At 40.8% G+C, this 16,885-nt stretch overlaps 1 protein-coding gene across 1 annotated transcript; it reads left to right on the forward strand.

Annotated features, from left to right (window-relative positions):
- Positions 1–7,545: 7,545 nt before the first annotated feature.
- MGAT4C (MGAT4 family member C) lies at positions 7,546–15,932 on the forward strand. Its single transcript, XM_077807702.1, has 3 exons — positions 7,546–7,674; positions 12,681–12,828; positions 14,776–15,932. The coding sequence occupies exons 1-3, from the start codon at positions 7,546–7,548 to the stop codon at positions 15,930–15,932; spliced, it is 1,434 nt and encodes a 477-aa protein (XP_077663828.1).
- The last annotated feature ends 953 nt before the right edge of the window (positions 15,933–16,885 follow it).

Here is a 16,885-nt window from a genome sequence, read left to right on the forward strand (position 1 = left end):
GGAGATCACCCTGAATCCCCCACCTCCCCCGGTACAGGGACTCAACAGTGAGGCTGCATCTCACCCTGACACAGTGCAAGGGCTGGGCCTACCCCAGGGCCCTGCCCCTCTGCACTAGGTGCACCAGGTGTGGGTGGGCAGGCTCAGCCCAGCAGGATCCAAGTGTGGGGGGGGATGCAAGTGTGGGGTGAGAGGTTTCTGTGTGAGGCAATCTGGTTGCGGGCAGCTCAGTGGGAGATCTGGATGCACAGGGGCTCATTGGGGGGTTCCTGATGCAGGGGCAGTGGGATTCTGCAGGGGATCCAGGTGAAGGTGGCTGGGGCTCAGCGGGGGGGGGGGTCTGGGTTTGGGGAGATAGGGCTCAGTGGGGAGAGATTGGGGTTCGGGGGGGGTCTGGGTTCTGGGGAAGTGGGGCTTGATGGGGTGAGGGTCCAGATGCAGCTGCTTGGGGATCAGTGGGGTGGGGGTCTGAGTGAGGGGGCTTGGCTGGGGTGGGGGTCCAGATGTAGCAGGGTAGGACTTGTCAGGGTGAGGGTTCAGTGGGCCTACTTAACTGGGGAGTCTCAGCTGTGCCAAGGGGATGCTGCATGCCGGGCTCCTGCTTCCCCCTGCAATTCCCCTATCCCATTTTCTTCTGCATTCCCCTCCCCTCATTCTCACTTTCCTTTCCCCCTGCCCTGTTCCACCCCCTTCCTTCCCCACTGCCTCTTCCCCCACTCCCCTTTAGCCAGACCCAGCACGGGCACTCACTGTTGCACAGGAAGGCTCTCAGCACACAGAAGGGGAGCACGACTGGCAGTAGGACCCACGAGGAGGTGTTCCGCTGCAGAGTCAATGGAGCCCAGATGCAGCCTCCTGCAGCTGGGCATCTCTGCACTTGCAGAAATGGGTGGGGGGCAGTGGCACATAACCCCATGTTCCCCCCATGCCTTGCCTTTGTTTGGGGGGGGGGGGGCAGTCCCTCCCAAAAACTGTGCCCATGGTCATTCCCCCACCCCTACACACACAACTTCACTTTGCTTCCCTGCCATTTTCTTCAGGGAAGCACAGGAATTCTGCAGGGTAGGGAGGAGGGTTTCTACAGGCATGCAATCGTTCGGAATCCCCCCAGGAGTAAAACCTGATCTACCCTAGAAAATCAGGTTGGCTTCATTATGTTGGTTGGAGTGCGAAGTGATGTAGTTAAAATGACCTCAGTCTCCTAGCTACTGCCTCTCGGGAAGGTGGATTATCTATGCTGACGGGAACACCCTTCCTATCAGCGCAGGTGGTGTCCACACTGTAACAGTGCTGCAGCTATGCCACTGTAGCCTATCAAGTGTAGACAAGCCCTGAGATGTCTCACCCTGCGTGTCTCACCTCACTTTCTTTCCCTTCTTTCTCCCTAATTGATAGCTGACCTGTCCTCCTCATCTCTGAGGCTCACAATCTGTCAAGTTCCTTTGTCATTTACCCGACCATCCAGGCTTTTGCCAAGTCCTGTCAGCTCCTCCTCTATATTATATTTCCAAAACCCATTCCTTCCTCTGTCACAGCTGATAAAACATATCCAGTGGTATTGCTGATTCATTAGGTGGCACTCTGTCCTCCAAGTCAATACATTTTCTCAGTCATTAGTCATCTATTGAATTGATTAATGTAACCTTCTCTGCAGCATCCCTAATTTTTTAATCTCTATTCTGTCTAAAACTCTAGAGCGAAAATAACCCTTTCCCCACTACTTTGTCTCTCCCTCCTTGAATCTCTTCATGGACTTTGTCCTATATGATTCAAGCTCTTCAGCCTCACCTTTGCATATCTATACAGTTCTGCACCTCCTTACACTTCAGCTTGTTTCTTCCTACACTCCCCCTTGAATACTTTACTCTGCCTAGTCTGTCTTTTTTGCCAAGCAGTCATCTCAATATTCAAATCTCTTCTTCAAGCCCACTTATTTTGCCTAGCCTTCCTTCACTACTAACTATGATAAAGTCTTTGCCTGCCCACATGCATCTTTCTTTAATTGTCAGTACCGTGCAGTATCTAGATTGTAAATTCCCTGGACATGAAATTTTTTAAACTACATGTTTTGTACCATGTGCTGCTATAGAAGTAACACCCAGTACAAAGAGGGGATTGCTTAATCACATGTAACCTACCCCTAGTTAGATTTGTTAGTCTCATCTGAACTAAGGCACTCTACCTTCCGTTCCCCAACATCAATTTTACTGCTTGCTGCCAGTGCCAGCAAACCTCATGCGTGTCAGCTTCAAACATTTTACATATATGTACTTCCAAGCTTTCAGTAAGACAGACAGTGAATCTTGTTGGAAGTCTATCTAAACCCCATGGAATAGTCTATACATTACAATTTTCGAGTTCACTGCCAACCATATCTGCAAATATATACAATTACATTGGTGTTCTTATTTTGTGTCTTGTATGGAAAAACCATGACACATGCTAACACAAGTGTTGCAGACCCTCATGTAGAATTTAATATTAACCATGTAAAAAAATCCTTTACATTTTGGCTAGATTTTTCTTTCTGGAATCTTTTGTTCTGTGTGGATCACATACTTCATAAAGAGACTTGAACACAGCCTTTGGGGCTTCAAGTGTAGCCTTCCAAAAAGAAAAGCAGAAAAACAAATTGGACAAGCATTAAGAAATGCAAGCACAGCAACTCAGCTACACAATGGCAGAACAGTACATCAGAAGGCTGGTGTGTAGGGATTCTGCTTCAGAGAGCCTTAGTCAAATGAGGGATTGTAATAAAGTTCACCAGGGGTTTGAAAATCCAACCATGCGTATTTGTGTGTGTTCTCTGGGTTTTGCAGATATTGTAAATGTGGCAATGGGTAGGTTGTACTGTACTTCCAAAAACAGGAACTTTGTAGTGACAGGCAAAGCTGTATGGCTGATTTGGAAATGTTATTACTATACATTAATAATTCAGTTGTCATTTCTGACAGTCATCAGTTCCTCTGCAAATAAGCAACTTTTCTTGAGTTTGTGAGATGTAGCACTCAAATACACAAGAAGTGGAACACAGGTACCAAAACACACATCCCTGCTACATCATTGTACTTACCATCTGTCGATAGCTTGTTTGCTGTATTGATTAGCTGAGGCTAGATCATAGCTGGCTGTAATGTGGCCACACAGAGGGATGACGGGGGTTGAGATTAGGCCTTAGAAATCATGGAGCACAAGTTGCTGAGAGGTGTCCAAAAAGGTCTGAGATTTTCATTGATTTCATTGGGAGTAGGATTTGACTCATAAAGAAGAGACTCTTTTTAAAAGATGGTGTTTTTTTTTAAATCATGTAATACTTAAATTTGTGCTTCGCTGTATTGATTGTGTAAGAGAAAGTGAAGAATTGGAATGTGAAAATCAATCTTGACCTCGGTATTATTGCACAATTTCCCAGAGTTACAGATCCAATAAAGAGCAGTTTTTCATCATTGTAACTTCATGAGATTGTGTATCTCAAAACAGCTGAAAAGAGAATGAACTAAGATTGTCAAAAGACACCTGTTCATGATGCCTAAACTTTGACAAATCAAGAAGAAATTCAGATGTAAACTTTAGCAGGGATATGGGGACTAGAGAAAAAGAATCAGGCAAGCACAAGTCATCTTTAGAATAGAAAAGAAAATTAAAAGTCATAAATGCATTTATTAATGAACATGAAATCCTTCAGCATTGATTTCAAAAGCAGTTGCATTTATATAGCTTAGATGTCTATCTAATTACATATGAAAAGGGGAGAAGTAAACACATAGGTACTAAAAAATACACATACAAACTAGTGGTTGTGGCATTGGATGCTGAATTCAGGCCCTCTTAAAAATCAGGGCTTCAGCCTTTTTTGGCTTTAGTAATGGTGACTATTTATTATGTTTAAATATCTTAAAGCCTGTTGTCATGTTACTATGGAAAGAGCCAAGGCTGTTTTTGTTTTGTTTTGTTTTTTCAGAAGAGGCTGACTGAATTCACATACGCCGGGAACAAATACTAAGTTTTCTTCTGACAAATGTCACTTCCACCGTGTTCAGCTATACAGTGTTAGAAGCTGGAAATTGAACTGTAACAAAGAAACAGTTCTGGGAAAATGCAGGGAATGTTTCCTAAAAGCATATACTGTAAGTATGCTAAACAAAGCAATACATTAATAATAAACTGATTGGGAGAAATACAGATAACGAAGCATGTTGATCTGACAGCAAATGTGTGTGCATCCTGCCATCTAGTGTTTGTAAGAGCAAGTGTCAGCACATTGTCTGGAGAACATATTGTATATGATAAATTTGTTAAGTCATAACTGTGGCATCCTTCTCTTCAGTCTGTTTAATTGGTATGAATCTATAACTGGCTGTTATGTACAAACAAAATTCTTGAAAATGTATTTTGTTGTATCCTTCAAATTACTGTGAACACTATTTGCCAATGAACCGTTATGTTCATTGTTATAATGATTTCCATATTAAATGTGCCCAGTAAAAATATGGAGGTTTTCTTCTAAAAGCCTGTCCTGCAAATTGAGCCTGTGCTCTGACACAAGCTGCATGCTTTTCATCTTACACATCATCACCACTAATAAAATTTCTGTAGTCCTTCACTTATACTTCTGCAACCCCATTGTCTGCAATTTCTGATAGTCCAATGATACAAATAATCGACTGATGACTGCCTGGAAATAATTATGTCCATGATGCACAATATGGATCAGAATCTGCAGCTCATAGCAGTGTTGGCTGCGCAGGGCTATGTGAAGTAAAGCAGGAAATGTTTAGTGCTGTACCTCAGGTCAGCAAATACGACTCTGAGCGCACACACAGAGTAACCTAGTGAGTAAGAAGGTGCCATTGGTACAATAATTTTTCAGAGGCAAACTTCACTTTAATGCTTGAAGGTGCATTGCCCCATCTAAAATTTTGACCCCAGAGTTGCTGATATCTCTAACATCCATGTGTTCAAACATACTTGAACTTTTGAGAATCAGGCTAGCCCTTGCCAGATTCTGAACAGAGATTGTCTTTAAATCTATTCATATGTGAATTTGTGAATTTCTCATTCCCATCCCACCCTTTAAAAACAATAATTTTGAGGAAAGGGACAATGTATCCCCTTCAATATCTATAAGTGATGTCTACTTTAAAAAAGTCCTTTTGAATATTATTATGACATTACCTACTATTAGTAAAAAGGGCAAAATTTTGGTGGAGCTTCTGTCACTTCCCTCCAAATTGCTAAGGGATCCTCATATATTTGAGGGAACCCACAGACCATGTCACTGTACACATTCTAGTTGCCAATTGTAAGCAGGGCAATAAAATCATTTAATCAACGATGTATCACTTCATATTCAGGTAGGATTTTCTTACCTCCTGTACTCAGTCTACTGATGTAGCATTTCTTAAAAAAGAAAAAAGCAGAAACAAAAACCCACTTTCTTTACTGCTTCATCACTTTGCACCAGGTTCCTAGGACTATCCCCAACCCCTCTTGAATTCTCTAACCCACGTACTGCACAAAAAAATTTTTGATATATTTTCAGACCTGGGTCAGCGGCATGAGAATTATTACTTTTGTGACTCATTTCTTTGTAATTTCATATGTAATGAAAGTAAGCAAGCTATCCAGGCATGGAAATGAAACTATGTATGATACAGATAGATATATTTCTCAGCATGTGGTAGGATATTAACATGCAATGAACTATAAAGATGGAATTGCAATGTCATTTTCTTACCTAAATTTCAAGTTTTAAAAAAATACTTTGTGCATTTTTTTCATCTTCAAAATATTGGCCTGCTCCAAAAGAAACAAACAAGCCTGCAAAATACTATCAGCTGTTAATACAAAATGAATAATTAAAGACATAGGAAAGCCAGCTTAGAATGCAACGTTTTCCTGCTAGAGGGAAAAATAAGCTATACTCCATGATCTCTACCAAAGCCTCATCTACTAGTCCATTTGTTTTCCAGCATATTTCACTGGAAAACAAATTACTGGTATTACAAACATTGCCCTTTCTGTGTTACTTTCTGGGGACAAAATTTGGTAGAGTCCTGGTACTTGTTTTCATAAATAATTAGGATGGGAGAAAACAATGTGATGCTCTAAATATAGTCTCATTGGGCCATCTGAGCAGCTCAAGATCACCAAGTTATAGAAACAGCCTAGATGTTCTCTCTGTTCCTCCACCATATCCCCTATACCCGGAATGGTGGTGGTGTAATTCTCCCGTAGCTGGTTAACCTGGTTTCCTAGATACTTTGGATTTGAGTAGTGGATGTGTCTCATTCATTGAATATTGACATTCACTCATTTTTATTTCCTTATTTGTTTTATCTTATCGTGTTGTTCTTATTCTTATAAGAGTTTAAAAAGTCTGTCGTACACACATAACTTCCTTATTCCAAAGCTCATCTTTTTGTCGGTATGGGCTAATGTTGATGGTGAACTGTTTGCTATTATTAATACCTTGTGTGTATGTCTCACGTTATTTAGGATCTAGTGGAGTCATTCTTCAAAATGTTTGATATGTTTAATCAGTTTAGCAGAGAAAATATGGATTGTAATTTTCATTTCCAGGGGTTTTTTTTATGTTATTCATCCTGAAAGTTCTCAAAATGAATGTGCAAAATCTTTGACAAATTTCCACACATGCTTAGATCTATTTTCTATCAGCTTGGATATCTATTGGCATGTCAATATTTATTTTTGTATGTGCAATTTAACAACGCATAGACCATTTTTTGCCTCAATTTAAGAAAACACAGCCCCATACAGTACGTTCATATATAGTAGGGGTGGCCAACCTGTGGATCCGGAGTCACATGTGGCTCTTCAGAAGTTAATATGTGGATCGTTGTATAGGCACCAACTCTGGGGCTGGAGCTACAGACTCAAACTTTCCAGTATGCTGGGGGGTGCTCACTGCTCAACCCCCTGCTCTGCCCCCTCTCCACCCTTTCCTGCCCCCTTCCCTGAGCCTGCCGTGCCTTTGCTCCTCCCCCCAGCAAGAGCCTCCTGCATGCCACGAAACAGCTAATCGGGAGGTGCGGGGGGCGGGAGGAGGAGGTGCTGATCAGCGGGGTTTCCGGTGGGTGGGAAACGGGCGGGGGGAGCTGATGTGGGGCTGCTGACATATTACTGTGGCTCTTTGGCAATGTACATTGGTAAATTCTGGCTCCTTCTCAGGCTCAAGTTGGCCACCCCGATATATAAGCTCAGTGAGTGAAACTTGGTTGAATAATTAACAAAATGTAATGGACAGTATCTTAAAGAGAAATGGTCTTTCTGATTTAAACTAGACATGGATATGAGCCACAAACATGGAATCTGGTTTCAGGTTCAGAATCCCTGAAAATGTGGGACTGTTTGAATTAGGGGTTTGTTTTTTAGTTCATGGCCATCTCTAATTCAAACACATGAAGTAATGCACATGCTAACGGCTGTGATTTGGTCTCTAAGTGGTTGTGTTCTATACGTATTCAAAGAATTTAGTAATGTTGTATTTTTCTCTCCTAGGAGACCCTATATGTTTTTCTTCACATGAAGCTCACTTTGAAATATTTGGATAAAATGAGATGCTTACGGAAACGATCAGCAGTATCATTCTTAGGAGTCCTTGTCATTTGCCTGCTCTTCATGAACTTGTACATTGAAGATGGTTATGTCTTGGTAAGTTTCTTAGGTGGAAGAAATGGGGTCATGGAACAAGCACAGAGTACAAGGTACCACAAGTACTCAGCCAAATTAGAAAATGGCTGGAAGTCAAAATGACAGTTGCAACTCTCCTGGTTTAGTGGGCTGTTCATGAGTCTCCTCAAAATGACTCATATTACATATATATATATATATATATATATATATATATATATGAGAGGGTGCCATTAAAATCTTGATGTTTTCTTCTTATAGAAGTAACATATATCACAGTATTTCCCACTGTCCGTGTAAGAAGCACTGCAGACATGACAAGTAAGGTATCTAGCACAGTGTGGAGCCATACCTCTTGAATGTTCTCCATTTTAGTCACAAAATTATCTCCATTCTGCACACATTTGGATTTCCCTCATTTTAATTCTTGAAAATTATTTACGTCTGAGGTAATCGTGTGAACTAAAAGACCCAGGTTCAGTCCCTGCTGATAATGACCCACCCAGGGGCGTGGCATTACACATACAACTAATGTGACAGAAGACTCAATTACACAACAGGAATTAATCCCACATCATTTTCATTTTCTTGCATGAATATTTGTTTTTCAGTGTCTCATTTTGAGTCTCTGTCGTGCCATGTGTCCCAAATTTGGGCCTTTGGCAGGTGGAAAGGTATTGATGGGAACCTCAAAGTTTTCATGGTACCTGTTGTGAACTTATGATTTAAAGGTAGGATTTCCTAAAGCACCTGAATCAGTAGCTTCAATCACTAAACTAGTGATAATGTGATGTAACTCTACAGTTTGCGCTGGACATATGCCACAATTTAAGGTCAAATGACTTCTGAGATACTAATGGTAGTATGGACATTGAGAGTTGGACAACATCTGAAAGGAGACAACTGTTTAAGGCCTAGCTCTTGCAGTCACATGAGTAAAGATAAGCATGAAACAGCATGATCTGTGGGACAGGGTATTGGATTTGGAGTCAGAAGACCTGGTTTCTCTTACTAGGTCTGCCACTGACCTGCTTGAACAAATCACAAGTCACTTTACTCCTCCGTACCTCTGTTTCCCCTCCCATTCTTTGTCTTGTATATTAAGAACATACATTAGTGGGGGAGAGGGGTACATTTTTGTCTGTTACTATGAAACTAGCACAATGGAGTCCCATTCAGCCTCTAGTCAGTACTATAATACAAGTAAGTTATAATAAATATATAAGGATTTTCAATATCAGGGCCAAAGACATTAATAGGCAATGTTCAATAATATCAAACTTATGCTAAATTGAAATTGTGATTTTAAAAAAGTGATATTACTATATTATCACTGCTAGCCAATTCATTTTCAAGTAATCCAAAAGAGAATCCCTGTTTTTTGGTATGCCACTCCACTTTTTGATATATTGCTTCCCCTAGTGACATTGTTTGCATTGAGATTTTGTACAGTATCTTATTTATTCATTGTCTCTTAGTTGTGGTAATATTTGACCTGGCTCATGCCATATTTTCTCCCCATGTCACCCACCCTGATGCTTCTCTTGCTTCTGCCAATTGCTTCAAATTCCCCCCAGATGCTTCTGAAAGTGCATCTTTTTGGTTCGTTTTTTAAATCCTTTTCTGTCCTGTTTGCCGACTCCAGCAATGTCTTATTCTTAATTTTTTTTTTTACATTCACTTCCTTTTATTATTTTTCTCATCACAAATCTGACATGTTTGAGCTCATGTAGTTCCCAGCCAAGTCTTTTACTTTCTCCTGACGGTTTTCCCAGATTTCCTGATACCTTCATGGTCCATCAACCATTTTTCAAATGTGTTAGGCTGTTGGCTTTTTTATGTTATTTATTTTATTTTATTTTATTTTCTACATCCCTGACCACATTTGACAGCTCCCCTGGTCCATCTCATGTTTTCTTTGCTAAGGGAGTAGATCAGCAGTTTAAATGTGGGAGTTTAGAAATAATATGCCAAATAGTTCCCTTGCAGGAAAAAAACACATGTAGGGAACCAGGAACTCTCTGCAAGGCTCTCCCTGACTCCCTATCTGTGTGGAGTAGCACTGCCTGAGGCTCTCCTGCTAGTCACTGCCTCTGGAAAGTGCCCTTAAGTTAGCTGATGAGGGAATGATGCCCATCCCCAGTCCTTCCCCAGCTACCTTTCTCAGATACCCAACCCAATGGAGAACAAGGCTATGATTCCCCCTCCCCCACACTGAGTGTGAAATTCTTTGCATTTTTCATTAACATGGACTGTGAAAGTGTGGCTGACCCCTTTAAGTGAAGCAGGTCCCGCTCCCCTATGCCAGAACAGTTGCTCCCAATGGGTATGTCTACATTGCAATTAAACACCCAGGCCTGGCCTGTGCCATTGGACTCGAGCTCACATGGCTCATGCTGCGGGGCTGTAAATTCGCAGTGTAGATGCTCAGGAGATCCACAAGGGGCAAGGACCCCAGAACTGGGGCTCCAGCCTGAGCCTGAACATCTACACTGCAGTTTTAGAGTTCTACAGCCTGAGGCCAGTCATCTGGGTCAGCCAGGGGTGTTTAATTGCAAAGAAGACAGAGAGAATTTGGCTAATTGAGAGGGCAAGGCACCACCTGGGGCTATGTAGTGCTAGGTTGTCAGTAAGGAAGGGGGAACAGGGGCAGTAGGGAGACCCCTGGGTGGGGAGCCAGTGGGAACCTGCTGGGGAGAAAACCTGGGGGGTACTCAGCTAAAAAAGCAAGGAAGGACTTTTTTAGTCCTTGCAAGAAGGACTGAAAGAGGCAAGGAGGGAAATAACCTTGGATCTGTAGCCTAGGGTGAGCTGAAGAGCCGTGCCTGTTTTTGTGTTTGGAAAACAAAACCATGCCTGGGAAGAGAGGCTTGGAGTGGCAGTGAGTCTTTGTGGGCTGGAGACAAGCCAGCACCTTACAGAGACCATTTCCCTTCTCCCTCTGCCCCCCAAAAGTGAAAAATGTTGATTTTGGGGGCTTTCAAATTTCATTCAGAGTCTCTCGCATGTCTCCAGTAGAATCCACTCACTATTGCTGCGTAAAAGTGTTGACTTTCTTGTGGGTATTGAAGTGGGAACAGAAATCTCCATTTCAAGGCATGAGCCCACTGGGGGATAGTGCAGCAAAGACAACTTTGCTTAAGCAGCCTTAGTGATACAACTACAGTTCATGTACGTGATGTGCAGCATTGACACACATTGGCAGGGCAATGTGGGAATGTTGAAATTGCAGCTGTGTGTGCTGATCCTGATCAATGGATCCAGAAACTTTCATGAACACTAAATTCACTTAAACTCGGAATGTGCCTGGTTCAATGCTGACCTTAAGCATATATTGTAGGTTGTAGGTGATAGGGAGAAGGGACCGTGTCTTTTTATTTCTATTTTAAATATAAGTACCCTTTGGGGGCATTGTAAAAGTAATAACAATATTACATATGGGGATCCTCGGAAGAGCAAAGTGTCTCTTGAGAGCCAATTAACTCCTTCAGCTCCCAGGAAAATTAAGGGAATCTCACAAAGTCGGGCAAATGTAGTACAAAGTGTATATATTACTGACTGACTGCTTCTTCCCCCTGCACTTACTTCCCTCTCTGGGTGCACACTGTTTTCCTGATTAATGCCTGAAAACTAGGATCACCACAGAAAAATCAGGAGACAGAGTAACCAGCAGGCCTAGTGGATCAGCTGTATGAACATCTGTTTGGTAACCCCGTGGGGTCAGGGCATGGACTCTAGCTAATCCATTGAGCTACATTCTAATCTGGAAAGTGATACACATAAAGCTTTGTTTCATAACTTATCAGTAAATGCAAGGTAGCCTAGCAGCACTAGAAAGAAATTACCCAGGGAGATCTTGCAGAACGAGAGAGCATAACAGTTCAGGTAGCTGCGTCTGGATGTTAGCCAAGAGAACCTGACTCAACTCATAAATGGACTATTTATTTCTTCAATAAAAGAAAAATAGTGAACTTAATGTGAACATAAGATAGGTTTCTTACATCCCTGATTGTGAACCTGAATAACATTGAAATAAATGTTGTTTATTTTTTTCTCCTTTCTGCTCTTGTTAGCAATATTATTGTTTATTGCATAGTGCTCTCTTTTAATCAAAGCTCAAGTCACTTGTCTTGCATTAATGTATTGTAGCACACATGTGAAACTGCCATATAATTTTCTTACTCTTCTCAGGGGCAACATCACCCAATGTGAACTACAAAAGCATTCCTAACTCTAACCTCAACTCCATGGCACCACAGCTCCAATGGAAAATTTTCTTCTTTGCTTAAGCATTAAGAGACAGATGGTGTGGGTGGGGCACTGTGTATGCCATAGTGGTATGGAGACCCTCAACTCAAAGAGAAAGGGGAGAGATGGGAAAGAGGCAGGGCCATAACCCTATCCTTTCTCTGCACCAGTCTACTTTGGTGGCAGGGCATGTAGTGGGTGCAGGCACCAACATCCTTTAGCAGAGTACAGTCTATGCACTTCCCCTGCGCATCAAGGATCTAGGGAAGGAATGGTCCGTTCTCAGGGAAGTGCCAGAGTGGTACAGTCTTGCCTTAGGTCTCAGAATATTATTTCATGTTTCACCTGCAACAGTTTCTAATATCACAAAAAATAAAAGTTAAACACTTCCCCACTGTACCGTCAAGGGGGATTATGTCCTACCTTGAATATAGCAGCACTTTTCTGGCAATACTGTAATGCTCTCAATTCTTTTAGAGAACTAGATCTTCAGTGTTTCTATGCCAAAGGGCTTTTTCCTCTTTCCCAGTTACTCTTAATCTGAAACTATATGGTAGATTTCTTGTAATCAAAAATATATAATATTCAGATAACGGATTTTTAAAATGAGGTGAGATTTAAATGTTTTCTAGAAAACTAACTTTGAAAAAGTTAGTTCTTTGAAATTTGTCTGTCCCCCTTGTCTGTTTGGCCAGCATTCACAAATATATTTCTCTCTGTATTTCCCCTCCCATGTGCTCTCTCTCTCTCTCTCATTCTGTCTCTTTTCATCTTACTAGGAAGGGGACAAGCAATTAATCAGAGAAACAGCCACACACCAGCTTAATTCAGAGCGCTATGTTCACACTTTTAAAGACTTGTCAAATTTCTCAGGATCTATAAATGTTTCCTATCGCTATCTAGCTGGCACACCTTTGCCAAGGAAAAGTAAGTAACCAGAATCTGACTTTCATTAAATGAAGTAATGTTACCTCAGATGTTTTTTACATAAATTAATTATTTCATTTTAGAATTGTGTGAAAACTCTTTCACCTACAGTGAAATTCACAATGCTGCCTGTTCCATAGATCTCCCATGGTACTTCTGCACAGGGATGATATAAGGGAACAATGCAGGTGCACTTCTGGATCTCCATGGACTGAGATGGGTTGAACCACTGAATCCTCACTTATGTGGATCCTATAGCTGGGAACACCCATATATAGGGCATGAAGGTCATTCCATAAGCTGGGACCATAGAGGGACTGAGCCACAGCACTATAGCCTGCAATGAGGGGATTTTCCCACACTCAGATTTTCCCACACTCAGGCCCCAGGTAGGACAGTTCCAAATTGTCTGGTTATTCTGACTTTTTGCAGTTGGTTCAATAAAAGATATTGCCTCACCCACCTCATCTCTCTAATATTCTGACTTTAGGCAGGAGTCAAGACTTTCACCTTCACACAGAAACATGCCAATATTTGGCTTTGGACAGGTCACCTCGGAGCACCACATCAATCCTTTCACACACACAAACAAAGAAAATGAGGGTCAGAATGGAGAAGTCCAAGCATACATCCAAGGCATAAGATCAAGCACCGAGAGGAAAATAAGACATCTGTGAGTTGTTGGTCTTCCTAGGACAGGGTTACAGTGTAAATGTTAGTTGAAATAAGGTTTGAGACGTTTGGGGTTGTGTAGGCCGTGCTGACGACTGATGGCGTTTGTACTATACTGCACTACAACTCCATTGTGAGTGGACAGTTTAGAGGAAGGCCACAGGACACCTCATTGGAACACGATCTGCAAAATTCTGCAAATCAAAATATTTATGTGGAGTTTTGGTCAGCTCCAATGGAAATGAAGCATACTAGTTTTAACATGAATCTATTTGTACAGAAAATATGGGGATGAACGGATTTTCTTAAAAGTGTAGTTGCTCACAATTCCAACAGAGATTGCATTTCATCCAAACAGCTAGATTCTAATAATAGATTTGGAGTGCATGTTAACAAATATCTGAAAGGACTCAGCTAATGCTGTAGGCACATATGCAAGAAAAGCTATTTCCAAATACCACAGGCGGCAATTCATGCCACATACCTGAGATTCAAATCATACCCAAAAGGTTTTAAATGCACTAAAAACGACTTATAGAAATACAAATATTCAGTAGTCAACTGTATTGTACTTTTAAGTGAAATCTGATTTACTTGTCTCAAATTCAATCTATTACTGGTCTCAAATTCAATCTTCAGTCCATTTCTAACTGAAAAAATAAAGGAAGTTTGTGATAGGAATTCTAACAAGGAAAAACGAGAGTATTGGAAAATATTTAAAAACTGAAAATGCTAGAAGAAATCATCCATGAAAAGCTTAGAAATCCTCAAAACTATGTATAAATGTAATTAAGCTTGTTACAGTACCATAAAATGGTAAAAGCAAGGCAATTATTCTTTAACTCTTACTTTTGTGCTATTTTTCATAATGGCTTGACTTAAGAACAATTTGTGAGCCGTAACTTTTCAATCCCATTTCTTTATAGCTTTAATATTGTCTATATGTATTTCTTTTTTTCTAATAGGCACATATGCACACATCGCTTTGGCTTTAGTCCATTTCACAACACTTATTGCAGTTAGGAAACTAATGTTTAATTCGATAGTCTCCATATGTCAAATTGCTTACAATACAATTCTTCTTTCATTGAAAAGCATAGAACAGTCTTTGTGGCGTACAGCTTAATACGTTTACATATCAAACATCCCAGACTTCATCATTCAGAAGGTTTATTTAATACACTACAGGCCTGGAGGTTAGCTTTGTTGCTATATGATTTTCAAAGTCTGATTCATGTTCAGTTAATCTTTCTGTCTGAATTTCCTTCTGCACAGAGTATCTTACTATTGGACTATCCTCAGTCAAACGGAAAAAGGGGAATTATTTGCTTGAGACGATCAAGTCCATATTTGAGCAGTCAAGTTATGAGGAACTGAAAGAAATTACGGTGGTGGTTCACCTAGCAGATTTCGACTCATCCTGGTGTGAAGGGATGGTCCAGGATATTTCACAGAAATTTGCTCATCACATCATTGCTGGCAGGTTAATGGTTATCCATGCCCCTGAGGAGTACTATCCAGTACTGGATGGCCTTAAGAGAAATTACAATGACCCAGAAGACCGTGTGAAGTTCCGATCCAAACAAAATGTAGATTATGCTTTCCTGCTTAACTTTTGTGCTAATCTTTCTGAGTATTATGTCATGCTAGAAGATGATGTTCGATGCTCTAAAAACTTCTTAACTGCTGTTAAGAAAGTAATTACCTCGCGAGAAGGTTCCTATTGGGTGACTCTGGAGTTTTCCAAACTGGGCTATATTGGAAAGCTATACCACTCCCATGACCTCCCACGCCTGGCTCATTTTTTGCTGATGTTTTACCAGGAAATGCCTTGTGATTGGCTGCTAATCCATTTCCGTGGATTGTTAGCTCAAAAGGACGTCATCCGCTTTAAGCCATCTCTGTTCCAGCACATGGGATATTATTCATCCTACAAAGGAGCTGAGAACAAGCTAAAGGATGACGACTTTGAAGAGGATTCATTTGACATCCCTGACAACCCACCCGCAAATCTTCACACCAACATAAATGTATTTGAAAACTACGAGGCAAGCAAGGCTTACAGCAGCATTGATGAGTACTTCTGGGGGAAAGCTCCTTCTACTGGAGATCTCTATGTGATTGTATTTGAAAAGCCTATTAAAATCAATAAAATTAAAGTTATCACTGGAACAGAAGACCGTCAAAATGACATCTTGCATCACGGAGCCCTGGAAGTTGGGGAAAAGATTGTAGGGAGCAAAAAAGGGAGGCAATGCACTACTTACTTGAGACTAGGGGAGTTCAAAAATGGAAATTTTGAAATGACAGATGTGGAACACAAAGTTCTGTTTGATATTAACTGCATGAGAATACTTGTTACCAAAAGTCAAAAGGAATGGCTGATCATTAGGAGCATTAGCATTTGGACTTCTCAGCCACCAAATCAATAAGGCAAAATTACTGAAGCTGGTCCTCCTTCTTTCGTGGTGGAGTGAATGCCATCGGTTGGGTCCCAACTGGTGTCATTCCCCAAGGAGACTGACTTACTTACTTCCTATTATTTACTACTGACACTGGAAATCTGGGGAAGTCATAAAACAAGCAAAAGCAATTTATTTTGTACTAGTCCGCCAGGCAATATACAAACACTAGTTTGTTGGAATGTTTGAATTTTATAGGAAATGTAAACATGTTCTCATCCATCACTTAAGATTCAGAAACCTTTCTCTTTTATTTTAATTTCTCCTTTGGGAAGAACTGCTGTACTAAAAACAAAGCCAATGTTTTTCCATTATTCAGAAGTTTTGTAGGTTTTGACCAGTATGTTGTCAGATGAAATTTGACTCTATCATATCCACATATAAATTAATAATCAGATGGTAGTACGTTTGTACAATAGTTGGTGGTGTATTTGTTTGAAAGACAGTTGTGAAAATGAAAGTCTGTTAATGGAGCTTGCAATTTTATTTGAGCACTGTAAGAAAACAGTATGGTTAAACATTGTGATTAATTTTAAATGAAAATACATGTACAGTTATAAATCTGACATGACAATACTGTAAAAATATTTAATTGAATCATCTATCCTGTCTCAACAAATATGCTTTGTCCTTCTTCCAGGGTCCTGTCATTGAAATGGTTCACCAGTTGTATTTTATGTCACTTAGGGCCCAACCCTGCAATCCTTATTCAAGCAGTCACACAGTCAATGGGAGTTTTGTTTGAATAAGGACTGCAGGATCAGCCCCTGAGCTTTAAGGACAAAATTATCCTTTCAGATTTGCTTGGAAGTAGTTTTCATCTTTAATTTTCTGCTCTTCCAGCACATTCAGAGCTCCCAGTGATGTCAGTTGGAGAACTGCACAAAGCTGAGCACTACCGTATGGTCTGAGAGAAGAGTTTT

Source organism: Eretmochelys imbricata, chromosome 1 (assembly GCF_965152235.1).
Source record: "Eretmochelys imbricata isolate rEreImb1 chromosome 1, rEreImb1.hap1, whole genome shotgun sequence".
Classification (NCBI taxonomy): domain Eukaryota; kingdom Metazoa; phylum Chordata; order Testudines; family Cheloniidae; genus Eretmochelys; species Eretmochelys imbricata.

Coding starts and splice junctions, on each gene's coding strand:
- MGAT4C (XM_077807702.1), top strand. CDS start 7,546: ATGAAGCTCACTTTGAAATATTTGGATAAAATGAGATGCTTACGGAAA. Junction 7,675..12,680: donor TTGAAGATGGTTATGTCTTG/GTAAGTTTCTTA, acceptor TCATCTTACTAG/GAAGGGGACAAGCAATTAAT. Junction 12,829..14,775: donor CACACCTTTGCCAAGGAAAA/GTAAGTAACCAG, acceptor CCTTCTGCACAG/AGTATCTTACTATTGGACTA.